Raw genomic sequence first — 20,231 nt, 5'->3', positions numbered from 1 at the left:
CTTTTCACTTATACTACCATCACCAGGTCATCATCATAATGGGTCCAATAATTAGGTTTATGACCACATAACTGCCAACTATTGATATTCTCGTTAGCCTCAGCTGTACTTATTATTTTCTGATAATTACGGTTGCAATGGCGAACATTATACCTGCTAAACATAACCACTTTAGCATTGTCATTAAAAACAATAAAGCATTAAAGGAAAACGTCTCCCAGTCTCTTTCCTCTCCTGTGTTGTATGCCATGTTAATACAAAAAAGAGATTACAAAAAATTATAAGTGCATTAACTGTCATTGAAAATGACTGCATCTGAAGTTGGTTGAGTGTTTTAATGTGATTTTTAATGTGTTATCAAAAGAAGTAAAATTAATTAGACCATTACAGTACATACAATATTTGTTTACATAGTATTAGTTTGCTTTAAGTAGAAATAGTATATATTTTACAGTGTTTGGTTGACAGCTGAGCGTCTTCAGCAGAAGGTTTTAATGAGTCTTCAACCTTTATTTGAGTTATACATTCTGCAACAAACCCCTGAGGTTGAAATGAAAATCAAAAAGCACCGATCCATCTACGTTCAACTGCAGCAAGGATTCCTCTGTTTTCCAGTGAGAGCTTCTCCTCGTCCTGCAGCTCATCAGTTGTCCTTTGATGCTGTTACTTCATTAGACTTTATTTCATTAAGCTCAATCTTAGCGTCTCTGTTTGCTTCACTCTGCCTGTGCCTAGACAGAAAGGAACACAAGTATATTGTCTAAATCAATTTACCAATAACTGTTGTATTGTCTATAATAGTACGAGTTTATCTGCTGTTTCATTCTTTCCGAAACCATTAATAAAAGTATCGAGTGCATTTTACAAGTGCTACACATTTACAACATCTGCTTTATAGGGTCATACATTTCACTTCAACAAATAAGACCTACCAGTGGAGTTGCCTTCTCCTGTTTATTAGAGAGAAAGCAGGTTCAAGCCACTTCTGGATTAGCTTTATTTTTCAGGCTCGGAGTTTGCAGCTTGATGTTTAACTTTATTCAATTGCTTACATCACCGCAATATTAGCCATTTCTAGATGCACTGGTCCAGTCAAGTAGTTACATAACAAAAAAAGTGATTAATAAAATGGCTAGTAGCTAAGATGTAGGCAACTTTCTATGAGCACTACTGCAGATTGTGACCACTGTAACTATCAAAGAAGCAGAAGGTCTTTAAAGATCAAATGCAAAGCTTCCAAATATGCTACATTTTTATAGAAATGTTGTTTTTAAGACTGCCTGTATTTTTTATTTTATTTAAATCGAGATAATACACCCAAAAAAAAGCTTTTTATTGATCCAAAACTCGACCCAAAGCCGTCTGAATTTCTGACATGTAATTCCCAGCAGCCTCCGCGCGCGTGACGTAATAGTGGCCAAACAGTCTCTGGACCAAATATCCCGACTCGGCAGTCTCGGTCACATGTTTTTCGAAAAGAAAACTGAATTAACATGGGTTATTGTTGAGCTTTTTGTTGTACGAACTTTGCGGGATCTGGGAGAGTTTTACATGCATTTCCCAAAGACCAAATCATTCGCAAAAAATTGATTTTTTTAGTGAATCGTGTTGGATGGCAACCGACAAAATGGAGCAAGTTGTGTTCTGACCACTTCGCGTGTGATGCATACGACGTTGATCCTGCTATCATGAAGTCTGTTGGTGGAGAAGCATTAATAGCACGTCGGAGGCTGAAACCCGGAGCCGTCCCCTCCACATTTCAGCACAAGAAACCACTGAAAGAACGAAAGAGCCGGGTGATGCAGAAACGCCAAAGAATTGAGGTAAACAACTTTTGATTAGATTTCAAAGCGCACGGAGCACAGCAGATAACGGAATTGCAGTTTTATTGCTTATAGAGGTGGGCACCGTTAGATTCTGTGTCTTTACGATCATAAACAATGTGTTGGATGTGGAGCTAGGATAAGTAATAAGGGCGCTAGGAGTGATAGGTTAGCATTTTTCGCTCGGGGCTAATTCACTGTTAGCATTGTAGTTTATCTGCAGCTCATTCATCGCTCCTCCACTCATAACGGAAAATGTCGAACGTCCTACAGTCGGTGATGCAGACTTCTTCTCCCATCTCTTCCTTCACTTTCCCATAGTTGTGGCAGCACTTGTTTTCTCGGCAGTTTCCACATCTACACCAATTCTCAGCACCCTCGGCCTCTTCCTCAGATGGCGAACTTGAATCATCGCCATCAGCACTTTCATCGGTGATATCAGGTGACGTTTCCTTGTATTTCCTCTTCGACATCAGAGGCTCGTATAGATATGGTTGGATGTCGACAACATACTCCAGATATTGGGTGGCCTCCGACTCAGAATCAGACATGATAGACGAAACTAAGTTGTACTATCGGCGGAAGCCGCTGCGAGCATTTTTCGCTCTGGGCTAATTCAGAGGCTCACTCAGAGCGCCTGGACTTTATTTTTCTAAACCTCTCTAAAAAGGTCAAATTTCACTTGTTTTGCATCAATCTTGATACAGGGTACTTATTATATGTTATAGTTTGGATTCCTAAAGCTTTTAGTCTATAGTCTACTCAGAATCAGACATGATAACGAAACTAAGTTGTACTATCGGCGGAAGCAGCTGTGAGCGATAAGCCAAAGTTTGTTTGTTTGGCCACTGTGACGTCACGCGACGCCATCTTGCGGAGGAGCGGCTGAGAAAATAAATCGTCGGACTTGGTGTTGGGGGTTGAACAAAATAAATATTGCGCATTGCCAGACGCATATTATCTCCGATTTTAATACTGCAATATCTTAGATAGTGTTGTAGCCATGGGCGTCGCCTGGGGTAGGCATCCGGGGCTTTAGCCCCGGATGTTTTTTCTTTAGCCCCGGACAAATTCTCCCTCAATAATATAATACATTAACCTACTTTACCTATAGGACGGACGGCATAAATGTAATTTCCCATGTTCAGTGAATGCAACACAGAGGCAAGACGACGCCACCAGACCAATCAGAGAGTTGCATGGAAATAAACGTGTTTTATTGGCTGACAGGTACACCTCTCCTCTGTGACAATGTTTACACTTTAAACTGTCAGCCCCGGACGCGGAGATTCTGAAGATGGACATTAGAAGTTTTTTTAATAAAAAAGACGGCAATTCTCAAGTGGTGGCTCACACAACAACCCCAGAGCCACCACCTGAGCCAGGTGAACAAGGTATGTACCTGTCAGTAAACTTACAAGTTATGCGAACATGTAAGCAAAGCATAAAATACACGCTACGTTGACGTTACTTTGAATCGCGCGGGTAAACTAAACCGTTAGCAAGTAGCTATAGCTAGCCAGATTAAATAAACACTTTGTCATACAATCTAAATGTTGTGTTTTTTAGCGTTACCTGGTGATTTCAAAGAAAGCTCTCTGGGAAATGTTGACTTACTGTCAGTGTTCGACATGAAGCTATAAGCTACTTTACAGTAGTACAGTTGATCCTGATTCCTGAGTCCTGTCAGTTAAAGTGGTTCATAGTTAGCTTAGCTAAGCATCAATGTAGCACTGAAATATATGGATGTGAATTACTCAAACTACATTTGTATAGGAATGATTCTGTCCTATTGGCAGATAACTACTCTTAGTGATATCTACAAGAGGTTTCCAATGTAAATTTAACTATTTTCAATTGGTTAGTATTACATTTTGTGACAGTGTGGTGACACTCATTTTAATGAAGACACATTTGTGTATCTTGAAATTCATTTATTTGACAGAGCTGGAAACTGATACATACTTGTTTGTGTTTACCTACACAGTCATCACAGATGAGCCAAACAGAGTAGAGGATGAAGAAATGAGAACAGGAGAAAGGGACACACAAGAAGGAGATACAACAGATAAGAACAACAATGAACAGGAACATCAGAACAGACAAGAGTCAATGGGTAACTGGGGAACTGATTTAGGGACTGCAGATACAGGGCCAAGGCAAGTGAGACATCACTGCTTTCCATCCGGCATGTTTGGCCAGCAAAAAAGATCATTTCAACCAAGTTGGTTTGATACTTTTAAATGGCTTGAATATTCTACAACTGCCAATGCAGCATTCTGCTTTAGTTGTAGAATATATGGCAAACCAAAGCAGTCAAGGGATCAAAGGGACACCCTCACCACCTCAGGATACACAAACTGGAAGCGTTCATTGGATTCTTTTCGAGAACATGAAAAGTCAAACGTACACAAGGCCTCAATTATTCTCTGGAAGAGCTTTAAAGCCACCCAGGTCCACAGGGACATCACACAGCAGCTACATGCTGCAAATGTCAGTGAGATTCAGGAACGTAGGGAGTATCTGAAACGCATAGCAGCAGTGACAGCCTTTCTTGGGAAGCAAGGGATTGCTTTCAGAGGGCACAACGAAGTAGCAGAGAGTGATAACAAGGGTAATTTTATGGAATTCATGAAGCTTCTTGAAAACTTTGTTCCTTTTCTGCAAACCTATAAGCCACCTTCATGTGTGACCTACCTCTCACCCTCATCACAGAATGAGATGATTGAAAGCACCGCCAACGTTATAATGGCAAGGATAATATCTGAGATCAAAGAGGCAAAAATGTACTCGGTAATGGTGGATGAAGCAAGAGATAATCACACAGAGCAGCTTGCATTGTGTGTGCGATATGTAAGTCCACAAGGCTCAGTGAAAGAAAGGTTCCTTGGACTTTCTCAGCTTGCAGCATTTGATGCTAAAACCATCACTGACACAATAGAGCAGCTACTTGACAAACATGGAATAGGACATCTTAAATGTGTTGCCCAGAGTTATGATGGTGCTGCTGTTATGAGTGGAAAAGTGAGAGGTGTACAAGCTCGGTTTAGAGAGAAGCATCCAGAAGCACTTTATGTTCACTGCTATGCCCATGAACTCAATCTTGTCCTTTGCGCCACTTGCAAAGCCATCCCAGAGGCACGTGACTTCTTTGATCTCCTGGAGTGTCTCTACTCTTTCTTCTCCACATCTCTTGTCCACCATCAGAGATTGGAAACATTTCAGAAACAGCTAGAGGTAGGGAACAAACAACTTGTTCAGCTGTCACACACTCGCTGGGCATGTCAAATTGAGTCGGTGAATGCAATCCTAAAAAACCTCCCTGCTTTGATCCAGACTTTAGGGAGCCTTCCAGCCCCTCTGGCAAAGGGACTGGAAAGCAAGCTTTGCAAATTCAGTACCATATACATGCTTGTCCTGTTCCAGACACTGCTCTCAACCACTCAGGGCCTGCACAAATACCTGCAGAAAGAAACAATTGACTTGGTGCAGGCAGTAAATTACAAAACAGCAGTTGAGAACACACTGAAAAGTTACCGAAGTGACGAGAAAGCACATGAGGTCTATGACAAGACCAAGGCCCTGTGCAATGATCTGGATATTCCCGAAACTGTGACACAGAGGAAGAAGCGAAGAAACATGGAAGACTTTGTAGTTGAGGCATCATGTGGAGCAAGGTCAGACCTGACAACAGGAGATGACTTGAGAGGGAGAATCTTCTTTCCAGTTCTCGACAGAATGCTGGAGGAGCTTCAAAACAGGTTTTCTGGAGTTGGGGAAAAAATATGAATCGGCATACAGGCATGTCACCCTGCTTCTGAGAATTTCCTGAATGAAGAGGCACTCAAAAATCTTGCACAACATTACAGCATCCACTTACAAACTGAAGAGGTTGTTGTTGCAAGACAATACCTTGCCAGGATAGAGTAAGACATGCCAAGTATCCAAAGTGTATTTTCCCTTTTGGATGAGGATATGTTCCCCTCTCTTAAGGCCATCTTCCAAGCTGCTTTGACAATCCCAGTCACCAGCTGCAGTTGTGAAAGGTCCTTCAGTGCCCTGCGAAGGCTACACACTTGGCTGAGAAGTACAATGGGCCAGGTGAGGCTTAGTCATTTGGCCATAATTTCCATTGAGAAGGAGGTCTTGGCTAATGTGGCCCATGGAGAGGTCATCGACCAATTTGCGAATGTCAAACCAAGGCGATTCAGCCTAACACTTCCACCTACAAAACAATAAAGAGTCTGAAGACAGCGAGTGATGATGGGGAGAAAAACGAAGCAAATGAAAGGTAATGTGATGAAGGAAGCAAGTGATGAGGGGAAACGGCAAGTGAGGAAGGAAGCAGAAAGTGATGAAGGAAGCAAGTGATGACGGAAGAAAGTGATGAGGGGAAACGGCAAGTGAGGAAGGAAGCAGAAAGTGATGAAGGAAGCAAGTGATGACGGAAGCAAGTGATGAGGGGAAACGGCAAGTGAGGAAGGAAGCAGAAAGTGATGAAGGAAGCAAGTGATGACAGAAGCAAGTGATGAGGGGAAACGACAAGTGAGGAAGGAAGCAGAAAGTGATGAAGGAAGCAAGTGATGACGGAAGCAAGTGATGAGGGGAAACGGCAAGTGAGGAAGGAAGCAGAAAGTGATGACGGAAGCAAGTGATGAGGGGAAACGGCAAGTGAGGAAGGAAGCAGAAAGTGATGACGGAAGCAAGTGATGAGGGGAAACGGCAAGTGAGGAAGGAAGCAGAAAGTGATGAAGGAAGCAAGTGATGACGGAAGCAAGTGATGAGGGGAAACGGCAAGTGAGGAAGGAAGCAGAAAGTGACTTGAAAATCAAGTGTTTTTAAATATTAAACCCCTTTCTGATTCTGATTCTTTGATTTTTTTTACATATGGGTTTTGAGAAATGTATCCATAGATCTCTTAATGTTGCTCTCAAAGTGCATCAGATTGATGCTTTTAACTTCAATATTTAAAAAAAATCTTCCTGGGGGAGTTTCCCCCAAAATAGTACTTTACCTCTGCTTATGTAACTGCGGTGTATTGTCCCCTCGGCAACAGATCACTCACAGTTGGTGATTACTTTCCAGCATTTCAATTGACAGCATATAAAAAGGACATGTGAGCTTCATTGCTTAAGAGATCCTCACATGCTATCTCTTTTAAAAAAGAAGTGTCCAGTCAACAACAAAATATCAGTGATCGTATCGTGATAGTATATTTTTCATAAGCGATGTGAAACATTAAACTTAAAAAAACTCTGTGAGGGCCTAAGATATTCTACAAAATAATATTTAAAAACATTTTAGTTATATTTTTCATTACTTTTACCAAAATAACTTGATTTAATTGTATTTAAAATAACATTTCCAAAGAAATAAATCCTTCGAATCTGCCTGTTCAGTTTCTGTTGGAATGTGAAGGGTTAAATGAAAGAAGCTCCTCTCTGTGAGTGTGAAGATAGGAGCTGTTGGACGTCCAGCTAGAATTCACAGAGGGCCAGCTATAGTAACTAAAATGAGAGAGTAATGTCAAATGACAGTACAATTGACCAATCATATCTTCCTTCTAAATGGGTGGGTGTTATTATCGCGGACTTTATGACATAATAACTCGAGGGAAGGGGGTGGGGGTCAGAGGGCCTAGGTATAAGTGCACGGCTCGCCACTGCAAATAGCCAATCACACAAAAAACATGTTGCTGTGACTGTGAGCATTAAGCAATTAAAATTAAACTAAACAAACACAACAGTACGTTATTGTCCTTATAAAATAAAAACATACATTTTGTCCACCGATATAATACAGGCACCTTACCCTCAAGAGATCCTCACGTGCTATGAGAATCTCCCACAATCTATTGCCATAACAAAGCTAATGCAGGCATACGTTTGTGACACTAGATGGCGCAATTGTGTATGTGCGTGTGGGGAGTCTTGCAGTAGACAATTTGACTGTAGTGCCGCCACTGTGGGCTAAGCCCCGAATGTTTCCAGGTCCAGGCAACGCCCCTGGTTGTAGCTATATGATTTCGATTGTACTGGCAATTATACAAAAAGCTTTGCATTTGATCTTTAAGCATTAAGTGGAACTAACTAAACTAAACTTAAGTAGATTAAATCACACAAATCTCCATCTTTAATACATCTTCTTACTCATGGCAGTTTTAGAAACACCTCATTCTCTTATGGTGCAAAACAATTGATATTAAGCAACCAGTCATCCAAACATGTAATCTGAGTTTTTCAATTTTAACTGTATTGTAATATTATATTTCAACTGTACTATGTATTAGTTTATTAACCTGTACTTAAATCATGTTTTATAATTGTTTGTGGATTGTTATGTACCTACCTGGACTGCAGATGGAAATGAGCTATTAGCTAAAATCTGGCATAATTAATCTCTTCTCTTTTCTGAGATTAATATATTAATAAATACATAATAAAAAAACATCATCATAAGTCATGCATGTATAGGCGCAATCACACCGCAGTACTTTTCCCACAAAGGTTCATGAGAATTTAGTTCATGAGAACTCTTTAGTTCTCATGAACTAAATACAGATCGCGTTCACACCGGAATAAATCCCTGGGGGAGGATTAGGCAAATGAAGCCGCTGACGTCACTTCTTCTTCTGCTTTGGGTTTACTGGCAGGCCGCAAACCACTTCACGGCGTATACTGCCGCCCAAAGTCCCCGGCCGGAAGTCCCCGGAGTTGGGGACTGGCTTCAGTAGAAGCTGCTGGGACTCCCAGCAGCTTCTACTGAAGCCTTCCGAGTAAATCGCCAGAACGCCGACACCTCCTCATCTCCACCGCTCCCATGTTTTATTTTGTGTTGCCATAAATTAGTCTCTCTGCGTTTCTGCGCTGGGCTAATGCTAATGCTAATGCTAATGCGAGGATAATAAAATGGCGGCTTCACAAAACTTTTTGGGAGTTTTACGGGGCGTGGTTTGCAATCCGCCCAGTCAATCAGAAATAGGAACCTTTTTCTCCCACGAAAGTCCCTCTCTAGCAGGGACTGAAAAGAGGGTAAAAAGGTTCTCATGAACTAATTTTAGTACCGGCTCTTTTTGGTGTGAACGCGACAAAAGAGTTCTCATGAACCTTTGTGGGAAAAGTACTGCGGTGTGAATGCGCCTAATAAGTCCAAAACCTGGTAATGAGTTAACACTACCGAGTTTGTTTACAGGTTTTTTAGAAATGGGAAAGAAATACTCTACCTTCCCTCCTCCACGTCAAAGATGTTCTCAGGTAGACGGATGTTGAGCGTCTCTGGGAGCATGAAGACCAGGCTGCCACTGATGATTCCCGTTCCTGCGAAGATCAGCGGCGGCAGAAGAAGCCAGAAGTCCTCCAGCAGCATGATCATCGGAGCCAGAGCGGTCCCGATCCGACAAACACACGAGGTGTAGCCTAAACCACACTGCCTGGCAAACAACACAACCAAGACATCCATTCAGCATCTCATTATTTTACTTAGTGTACGGTATAGCTGGTTAGGACCTTGTGATTTTAATACTAGACCGACTAGAAAACTGGGTGGGACTTTCGGCAACAGTTCTAAACTGGTTTGAATCCTACTTAAAGGACAGGAAAAAAGTTGTTTCTATAGGTAACACATCTGAGTGGACAAATATGACATGTGGAGTTCCTCAAGGATCCATCTTGGGGCCTCTTGTCTTTAACATCTACATGCTACCACTGGCTCAGATAATGAAAAACAACAAAAAAACTATAATTTCACGGGAAGACTAGGGGTAGAGGAATGTGAGAATTTGGTTAGGGGTCTGCAACTCTTATTACTTTTAAATCCAGGCTGAAGACTTTCTTTTTGCCACTATTTTTAATTGAACTATTCACATCTTACACTGGACTGTAACTATTCAGGTTGTATTATCTTTGCTTTTTAATGTTTATAATGTGTTTTATGCTCTTAATGTCTTTCATTTTTGTAAAGCACTTTGAATTGCCTTGTGTTGAAAAGTGCTTTATAAATAAACTTGCCTTGCCTTGCCTAATAAGGGCTATCAAAGCATTCGTCCCTGAAAGTTGATTTACTTAAAGAAATAACATATTTTGATTATCAGACGTCTCTTCCCCCACATAATTCATTGATAGGGTAGTTTTGGGACTATTTGCATCACATGACTGACACATAAGTTGTAGTAACACCATTTGGCCACTACGAGAATTAGCTTCAAAGCCCGGCTCACTTCCTTAGAATGATTTTTCACTCTACTAAAATTGTGACTGCATTTAAGTTTACTTGTAACGGAGTATTTTTCCATTAAAACAATGCTACTTTTTCTTAGGAAATCCTCAAAGTAAGTCAGGGTCCATGTGGGTTGCTGACATTACATTGCAGTGGACATCTGCCTTCAGTCTTGTTGTTTGCATAGGATAAATGAGGGATTAGTTTTCATTGAATTCATCATTGGTCTCTCTCAAAGCTCTTTCCAGTATGTTATGTAGTTAAAAGCATCGTCAGTCAGGACCCTTTAGGTGTTTCTGTGGTTCAGGTTCAGGTTTTACCTCAAGATGGTTGGGTAGAGTTCAGTTGAGTAAAGAAACGCTGTGGTGAACGCCGCCTCTGAGAAACCCTTCGCCACCACAGCGATGCACGTACGAAGCACAGAGTAGTCTGAAACAAAATCTGATTATTAAAGATTTAAGGGGAAATACATCAGCCGACAAGACAAGAAATGTCAACAAGATCTCACTGTCTAATAAGTTTTAGATTGGATATTTGTTGACACTATTGTAAAACGTTTGTAATGAGCTGTTCTTTCTCCTCAAGCTTTTCTTTGCTAAAATTGATATTTAGTTGAAGTCAATGCAATATTTTTACTTGTAACATAGTATTTTTACAGTATCAAATGAGGACTTCTACTAGTTAAGGATCTGAATATTCCATCACTGGTTGAAATTACAAACTTTTCAGCAGTAGTGTATGTTAATGCAGACACATGTCACCTAAAGGTATGCCGTGTTTACTCCAATCAGAGCTCCCGTTGTGATCAGAAACCACGCCTGGCTGTTCCTCCGGCCGATCCAGTCCAGGACGAAGAAGGTCAGGATTTTGGCGGGAACTTCGATGGCGCCGTAGATGAACTGCGTGAGATAGATACTGACGCCGAAGCCTGAAATCCTGAAGCTGATCCCGTAATACAGAAAGGCAACTGCAAACCTGAAGATACAGAGTCAGAGTGAGCACACACACACACACACACACACACACACACATACCATGTATACATCACTTCAGGGGACATTACATTGACTTAACCCTTCTCTTGCGTTAGGTCATACCCCCCTTCCCATGCTATTTTCGGTCAAAATTGACCGGTATGTTTTGCACGGTTTTGCACAGTGATATCTCTGGAACCCCTTATCCAATTTTGATGGTTGACATCTCATTTGAACAGTCAAAGCAAGTAGAATCAAGGGATGACAGACAGAACGACACCAGGGGTGAATTTCATATTATGTTTGGCAGTAAGTTCAAAGATAGTGCTTATTTTACATTACTGTATGTTATAAAAATGCTTGCCATGTAGGCTGTGTTTACTGGAGATGGAAATGATTTAGTTAGTGTTGTGGCTGAGATTCTTCCCGTTCCAATGATGTATGGGATGTATTTATTTGATACAAGCAAGCCAGTGTTTCATGTCATGGTCCGGACCCACCGGTGGGCCCATCAAGTTCAGCATTCACTGTGCTGAATATAAAATAAGACACAGATACTGTTTTCCTCAATGAACATTTATTGAAAGAGAAATTTACCATAACAGAACATGTGTGTGTGTGTGTTCACGCACATAGTTGGCAATGCAACATTGTGGAATGTCACCTCAGGCTCCTCTCCCTCAGGGGCCTCTATCTCAGGGGCCTCTCCCTCAGGGCGCTCTCCCTCAGGGGCCTCTCCCTCAGGTGCCTCTTCCTGGTCTGTTGTAGGCTCATAGTCTGGATCGCTGTTGTCTTCCATTTCTGAGACATCTTCCTCTATCTCCTCTTCATCTGGTTCAATCTCCTCTTCATCTGGTTCAAAAATGTGTCCAGGGCCTCTCGTACAGAAAATCGCCTAATCGGTCGCCTGCTCATTGTGTCAATGAGTCAAATGTGAGCAAGGCACAAATATGACTGCTTGAGAGCCAGTAAGGGAGGCGCATTTAGCGCGAGAAAGTGAGAGGTTTGTGTTTCTCAAGAGGCACAGAGCTCGCACCTGTGAGAAGGTATGATACATTGTATCATACAGCGCGAGAAAGGGAGAGGTTCCTGTAATGTGTGTGTGTATATAGATGTTTTCCATCTGCAGGATGAACATAATACACTCATACCCATTCATTTCTATGGCGGTCAAATCTGACCGAAAACGTCAAGGGTGTTTCACTGTTGAATAAATCACTCAAAATGCAATGCAAGTGGTGATCATCAAGTGTATATGTTCAGAGTAGAGATGTTAAGATTCACCGATTCGCATCGGTGCACCGGCATAAACGTTCAAGATGCGAGTGCACCGGTTGAAAGAGTGCACATCGGCTACAGTTTGGGTTGAACCGGGTTGAACTCGCGATGCATCGATTGCGTAGCGTCTTTGCATCGGTAAAAAAACGATTCATTCATATAAAATCCCCTAATCTTGTCAACGCTCAGCAGATACGATCTTTGATATCTTCGCCACTACGGAGGCCGAGAGTCTCAGTTATCAACACACACGGAAGTCGAGGAGAAAGAGAAACACAGCGCACCGAAAAATACCTACAAATCAAACGTTTGGCAACACTTCGGATTGTTCAAGAAAGACGGTGTAATAGTCCTTTATGCTAGGCTATATAGTTGACCGCAGGTCATGGAGAGTAATAAGGTATCCGTAGACCTTTGTATGAGGTATCTTTATTACTTAACAGGTCTACAGCCATGATACATAGATCCGTCCTAGATGCGGGCTTGCATACACACAGTATCACTCCTCAGCCGCACCCCATCAGTAACGTCCTGATGGTATATGTGTGCGGCACAGACGGTCAACTTGAAAAATCGCTCGCAAATTGTTAACGATGCCGAGCCGATTTAAAGTACACAAGTAGTACGAGGAACTTAGCGACGCACATAAAGAGTCGACATGGGGTCTGCGGCTGAAAAGAGAAACCTCAAAGTTAGACATATGAGTTAAATCACTCAGTGAGGTGTTCTGTCAGAGAGTGGTGTTTAGTTTACAGCAGCCTGTGACGGCCAATAATAATTTAAATGTATTCCTCACTGTAAGCAGTTATGAAATACCTGTTTGTGAAAGGTTATTTGTGTTCTTTATTGTTCATACAGAACCCACTGCTTTCTGCTCACTGGTGAGTTAGCCTATGAATGAGTGTTAAGCACATCAGGCTGGCAGCTGTATGGGCATTGCTCTATGGTAGCTGTTATTTGCACATTGTTAATCATGAGCAATGCATCCTTACATTGTTTAACTGTGAGGTGTTATACAATTGTACTCTGGAGAGCTTTTAAAGGTAAAAAAATAAACGGCATGATGGGATGTGCAGTACCAAATATGTAAAGCACTTTTTTGTTAATGTATGATTTGCTGCATATAAGGAATAAAACAAAAATCCTCTGTCGTACCAAATTGAAGTATCATTATTTTTGCATCGTGTTGAATCGCACCGAATCGCATAATGTTGAATCAAATCGTATCGAACTGTATCGCAACAGGGGTGAATCGTATCGTATCGCATCGCCTGGTGTTTCAAATGTATCGTTAATGTATCGTATCGTGGCAACGTATCGAGATGCGCATCGCATCGGCCTCAGTGATGGAGATGCACATCCCTAGTTCAGAGGCCTAGTGTGGAGGATAATATAAGGTATTGAGGCAATTGGATGAAAAATACAATATTTATGATTAAAATAAAAGTCATTCGGTCACTTTAGACCCGAAACGCAAGAGAAGGGTTAAATGCATTTCCTGGAGACTTATCCTAACCTTAACCATAACCAACACATGCCTAACCCTTACCCTAACCAAGTCTTCACCCTAAAATGAATGATTCCCCTCATGGGGACCTCCATTTTGTCCCCATAAGGGGGGCGAGTCTCCACACGTGACTGTAAACAGATTTAGGTCCCCACAAGGATTGTAATGCTAGGCCACACACACACAGCCACACACACACACACACACACACACACACACACACACACACACACACACACACACACACACACACACACACACACACATGTTTTAAAGGTCCCCTATATACTGTTTTTCATCAATATATTATAGGTCTCAGATATATACAAAACATGTCTCTGAAGTGTTTGACTCCAAACCCCAAACAGATCATTGCAGCATTACCCATAATCCCCTCTGTTTCAGCCCTGTTTCCAAAGTGCTGATTCTCTGTCTGTTACTTCAGATGAAAATAAGGAGCCCCTCCCCACGCCCCTCTGAGAGAGATTTGGTTACAAAGAACTCAATGGTGCTCTAGGAGGAGATTCAGGTGATAAGGGGGGGGGGGGGTTACCTTGGTTGCTGATTGGCTAATGGTTACTCAAGACAAAACATCGTTATGACATCATAAAGTGGCCAAAATCTGATCAGCTCATTTTCAGACAGGTTCTTATATAAATGATCAGGACAAAATGAGAGAAACTTTCAGAATCTCTTTACACAGAGGGGACACATGTTTATGTATAAAAGACATGAAGAAGTGGATTTTGCTTGATAGGAGACCTTTAAGGTCAAAGGTCAGGGGAGGATGCAGTACCAGAACAGTCCGGAGCAGAGGGTGATCTTCCTCAGCTGGGGGGTTTTGATCAGATCCAGGTAGGAGTGGTTCTTCTCGGACCCCTCAGTCCAAGCCACTTTTCCCAGAGCCTGAAACAAACACACGGGCAAACACAGGCCCCATTTCTTATTCCATCATTTTGAAAGAAACTACTTTTTTCTTTCACTGAATAACTGTTCTCCAGTGTTACCATCTTTTATAGCATGTTTGATCCTGTCAAATAAAATAAACATATCCTGCGCAGATTTTTTCCTATTAAGAGCCTTTAATTAGCTCAACGGTTATCATCCATTTCATTCCGGTTAGGCTTTAATTTGAGTTTCATTGATTGTTCTGCCAGCGTGGCACAAATGTGGATTAGAGACTGAACTCAGCTGCAGTCTACCTCAGAGTCCAGTCTGGAAATGTTCTCATTCTTCTGGTTCATTTGAGCGCACTGATCCAGATACTTCTTGGCTTCCTCTGTTCTGCCGTTGACCAGCAGCCATCGTGCTGACTCCGGCAGCCACCTGAACACAAACAGAAGAAACTTTAAAAGACACTGAGATATTGACTGCCAGTATGGAGAACAGAAAGCCTGTTGAACATCCCCCTCACTGTTGGAGTAAATGTATCATTAAGTGTCATTTCACATCACATCTGTCTCTTCGACCATTGGTTTGTAATTAACATGTATGCAAGTTTCAACCGTCTGGCAAACACTCACTCACACTCACCTGTAATGTAAATTCACCTCGCTGAGAACCTTCCCCTTCCCTTGCTCTCGTATGTGGTCAGATCTTGTTCGAACCTTTTCGTGCAACACAGGCCGGCAGTGGCTCAGTCAGTAGGGGCTTGGACTGTGGGCCGTAGGCTCGCCAGTTCAAGTCCCGGACTAGACCCAAATATGGAGTGTGGACTGCTACTTGGAGAGGTCCCAGTTCACCTCCTGGGCCCTGCCGTGGTGCCCTTGAGCAAGGCACCGGACACCCCTCCACCCCCCTCACTCCCATTGCTCCCTGGGCACCGTACAATAGCTGCCCACTGCTCCTATTAGACTCCTGGTACTAGGATGGGTTAAATGCAGAGGCCAAATGTCACTGTGTGTGCTGTGTGACCATTAAAGAGGGTTTCATCCCCCCCTTCTATTCTATAAGACTGCCCTTTCAGCTGAAAGAGATTAACTCTGTTAAATGCTTTGATTTGTATTGACTTTATTAAATAACAAAACTTTGCTTTAAACTTATATAATATTTTCATTTCATGCCAAACAGGTTGTTTTGTTTTTGTGTGGAATTTCCTCCAAACTCACCACCAGAGGATGATGGCGATGAAGCAGGGCGCGGTCACGGCCAGCGTCAGGTGTCTCCAGTCCCGGAGGAAGTAGGCCAGCAGAGCCAGGAACATGTTCCCCAAACTCCACGACAAACTCATGATGGTGCCGGTGAAGGTCCGGTGCTTCACGTCTGTCCATTCTGAGCAGGGAGTCAGCAATAACATTACATTACATTTTGTCCAACGCAACTTACAATGAGTGCAATCAACCATGAGGATACACATTCAGAGCAGCAAGAATCCTGCTAGTATGTTTGTTCAAAAATGCCAAACTCCATAAAAAAATGCACATTTCTTTTTAGATTGTAATGGACAAGGTGCAGTCAAAAGCAAATATACAACAGGCAAAGGTAAACTGCTGTGATTGATTATATAATAGGTATGAATTAATTCCCTTTTTCCTTCCCGTTTCTCACTATAATATAAATTCAACCAGAGAAAAGTAAATACAAAATTATAAAAAATAAACAAGTTAATAATCAAAAGACTACATATTGTTTTTGACTTGACATCATTACTATGAATTAGTCATTTAAGCAAATAAAACATTTGAATTATAGACTTTACATTCATCAACTTTATTACTACATTTCTGCTCTTTTCCCAATAGTTACAGGCTATATTTATTTCAAAACCTGGCTAGTGAGGAATCAGCTCTGCCAACACTGACACATCTTCTGCAGCTCACAACCCACTGTCTGTCTCCACTGCCTGTGTTATGTTCTTTTCTGTTTCGTTTGTTTTATGGTTCTGTTTTTATTTTTTATTAAGATTTCCAGAACTGTATGTTGCATGTTTTTATTTGATTGTATTTACTTGTCTAAAATGAAAAGTGTCTTGAGGTTGACTTACAGAATCTGTCCAGGGACTACAGAGGAAAAATAGCCACATTCAGTCTCGTTTACAGAAATGTTGATTAATGTGCACTGTCCCTGTTAAATAAATGAATAAATAAAATACTGTAGTGACATCAGTGTTATTTTATTTCATTTGTCCCTTTGAGTTCTCACCGAGGACCACCCGCCGAGGACCACCCGCTGAGGACCACCCCGATGATGGAGAGTCCGCTGGGGGCCACGCCACAGAGCGCCCTGCAGACAGCAAGCATCACGTAGGAGCTGGAGAACGCCGAGGCCACTCCCAGCACGGTGGAGCTGAGCAGAGCCACCAGGAGCATCGACTTACGACCAAACCTGAAAAACACACGCACACACACTTTAGCAACTAGTCTTGGAGCTCACAGGAACTGTCATCAGTGAGTGCACAGTTTTCAGAGAATTGTCCAACTTACATTTCTTTCTTTTTTTTATGGTGACTTTCCATTTAAACTAACTACTGGTTGTGTGCTGTGTGTGTGTGTGTGTGTGTGGTGTGTGTGTGTGTGTGTGTGTGTGTGTGTGTGTGTGTGTGTGTGTGTGTGTGTGTGTGTGTGTGTGTGTGTGTGTGCACATGATTTCTCTCTATATTGTATTGCCTAATTGGTTGACTGACTGTTCCCATCTGACCTGCAGCAGAACAAACTTGATTTTTCTCCGAAGTCAAACTGTTCCGGCCGGATGATGGTGGTTAATGATGTTTTATTCAAACCTGATGTGCTTCTTTCCAGGCAGCCATTGGCTTAAAACGTCTACTTTTCCAGTAAAGGTCATAATTAAAATCTCTTAAGAGGCCCTTTAATGTTTTTTGGGGTTTCCCCTTCCTGTAGTGTGTTCTATAGGTTTTTTGTGCTTGTAAATGGTCTGCAAAGGGTAAAATCCATAGCGCTCCAACACATTGTACGTGATAGTCTTAGGGGGCGGGACATCTCTAAGCGGTGGACCAATCACAACAGAGCCGGCCAGCTAACCAATCAGAGCAGACTGGGCTCTGGTTTCAGACAGAGAGTGAAAAGAGGTGCTGCAGCACAGGCAGTATGAGAAAAATAAAGAGCTTTTTGTGACAGTGGAGGATCTGGAGCTTTATGTTTTATTTCCTCGCCCTTGTCTCCACAGTCCATGTTTGGATGCATCAGTTCCGATCCCTTTTCTTCATGTTCCTCTTCTCGCTTTCACAGCTTGAGGAGAATCAGATACATCGAGCCTCATGTTTCTGTAAAAATGAAATGAATTCAGCTTTATCCAGTTGAGTTTCAAAGCTGTTGGGACTCTGTCCTCCTCTCTGGTCTGCATACCTCCAGAAATCAATTAAATCTTTATAACCCGTGTTAGTAGAATACAACAACACAAGGTTTGAATGCTTAATATGATGAAAATTACATTTATTCCTCGAGCTTCAGGATTGTTTTTGTATTTTTAAACTCCCCACAGACACAAGCAGAGGATCATTGAAAAACACCACTGAGACAATAATGGATGAAGTCACACATAACATTATTTTATGCCATTAAAAAATATATAACTGGATCACCTCCCAAACTTTTGACTCACCACTGAGTAGCTTGTTTATAAATTATGACAGCTCCATTTTCCAGCAATGTAAGTGACTTTGTATCTCACAGCTACTTGTTTTAGTTTTGATGTGTACTCCAGGAGGTCACATGAGGAGCATGCCACACACTATGATAACAATCCTCTTCCTTTACAAAGCGGGAATCTGTCCACGGCTGAAATTCCTTGCACCACTGCATCACTTTTGTGACATTTCAGGCGTGTGGTGCAGTGGGTTGTGCGCAGGTTCAAATCCCACTGCAGTCAGCATGTCGTTGTGTCCCTGAGACACTTCACCCCAAATTGCTCCTGTGGGGATTGTCCACAGTATTGAGCATGTGAGTCGCTTTGGATAAAAGCGTCTAACATGTGATGTCATTTCACAACAAGCGTTAAATCATATGCTGACACTGATCACACTGCTCCCCGGGCGCCGTTCAAAATGGCAGCACACTGCTCCTAACACTAGGATGGGTCAAATGCAGAGAAACAATTTCCCCACGAGGGATTAATAAAAATCCATCTTAATCTGATGTTCAACGAATGCATGATTTCCTGACGATTTGATGCATTCCTGCAGGACACTTCATGGATTCCCAACTTAAAGAAAGGATCAGGTCACTGTGACTTTATGAGGCTTCACACTGTATAAAGCATCAATCAGGGAACGGTATCAACAGATTTTTCTGATCACATTCGTTTTTGGGACACAACTCACTTAACATTTTTCAAGATGTAATTTAATTTTTTTCAATGGCTGCATTTTTGTTTTGTTTCAGCCAATTTGAGCTGAGCCAATACAAAAGCCTTACAGTAAAAACACTGCATCTGTATTGACAGAGACAAAAGTGTATTCACATGAAGGTTTCTATTGAATGTTCTTGCATTTTGAATTCATGTGTGAGTTTTTTATACCTCGGGACTGTGGGAAACAGTATTTCGATCTTTCTGTGTGTACAAACATATTTTGAGATTGTCAATAAAGTTGACTTTGACTTTGAGAAACATGTTCAACAGAGGAAAGCTGTGTCAGAAGTTAAGATAACAGAGAGGACAACCAATACGTAGAGTTTGTTTTTGTTCATCTCTCCCCTCAGAGGTCAGATGATGACCTTAGGGATGCCCTTCAAAAGTGTATGTGCAGCGTGTGAAATTCGTCATTATCGCTGTTTAAATCCATTTATCCATGCTAGGGGTCAGTTTGTGACCTGAAACAAAAACATGCAGAACCAGAGTTTGAATAAAGGCAAAAAAAGCTTGGTGCTCACAGATTCACAAGTAAATATTCAAAGCATTCAATAATTCTATGAAACAATCCGTATCCAACAATGAACCACTTTTGTTTACTGTGTTTGACACTTGGTCTCATGGTTGCATTTTCTGAATATTTAAAACCACATGTCTGCAGGAAGGCAGATGGAGTTAGTGGGAAGACAAAACAAACCCAAGAAGGCAATAATACAACAAATACAATGATACAGCAGAGTGGTGTTTTCTCTTGGGACATGTGTTAAAATGTTGCCTTTTCTAGCCTGTCTCTGAAGAACAATGGATGCTTTATATAAATATGTCAAGGGTAGGTAATAGGCCAGTCGATGGGATGCAAAGGTTAACATCCAAACATCTAAGATATTATACTTTTTTTGTGGTTGTTTTAATGAAAAAACACACACACATACATATGTAAAATAAGATTACAATTGTTTAAATTATATTTGGCAAAAACAGTGTTAATCATTTGTATTAAAGAAACAGCCACCAGGTGGAGATAGAGTCACAGTTCCCATGGGAATTATAACCAAACAAATAAATAAATCTCAATTGTAAGCAGGTTGCAGTTTTGAAAAAAATAATAAAAAACGATGTTTTAATGAGGGG

General features: G+C 41.5%; 1 protein-coding gene across 1 annotated transcript; it reads right to left on the bottom strand.

The window, feature by feature from the left end:
• Positions 1–643: 643 nt before the first annotated feature.
• On the bottom strand, positions 644–17,923 carry slc22a7a (solute carrier family 22 member 7a). The gene is given in 9 exon segments (XM_034227296.1): positions 644–731; positions 9,046–9,252; positions 10,358–10,466; positions 10,792–11,012; positions 14,593–14,702; positions 14,999–15,122; positions 15,905–16,075; positions 16,968–17,120; positions 17,868–17,923. Coding segments are annotated over 9 exon segments (1,239 nt in total).
• Positions 17,924–20,231: the final 2,308 nt, after the last annotated feature.

The sequence above is a fragment of the Gymnodraco acuticeps genome, unplaced genomic scaffold, assembly GCF_902827175.1.
Source record: "Gymnodraco acuticeps unplaced genomic scaffold, fGymAcu1.1, whole genome shotgun sequence".
Lineage (NCBI taxonomy): Eukaryota > Metazoa > Chordata > Actinopteri > Perciformes > Bathydraconidae > Gymnodraco > Gymnodraco acuticeps.
Note: the sequence above shows the minus strand (reverse complement) of the source record. Positions and strands in the feature narration are given on the sequence as shown.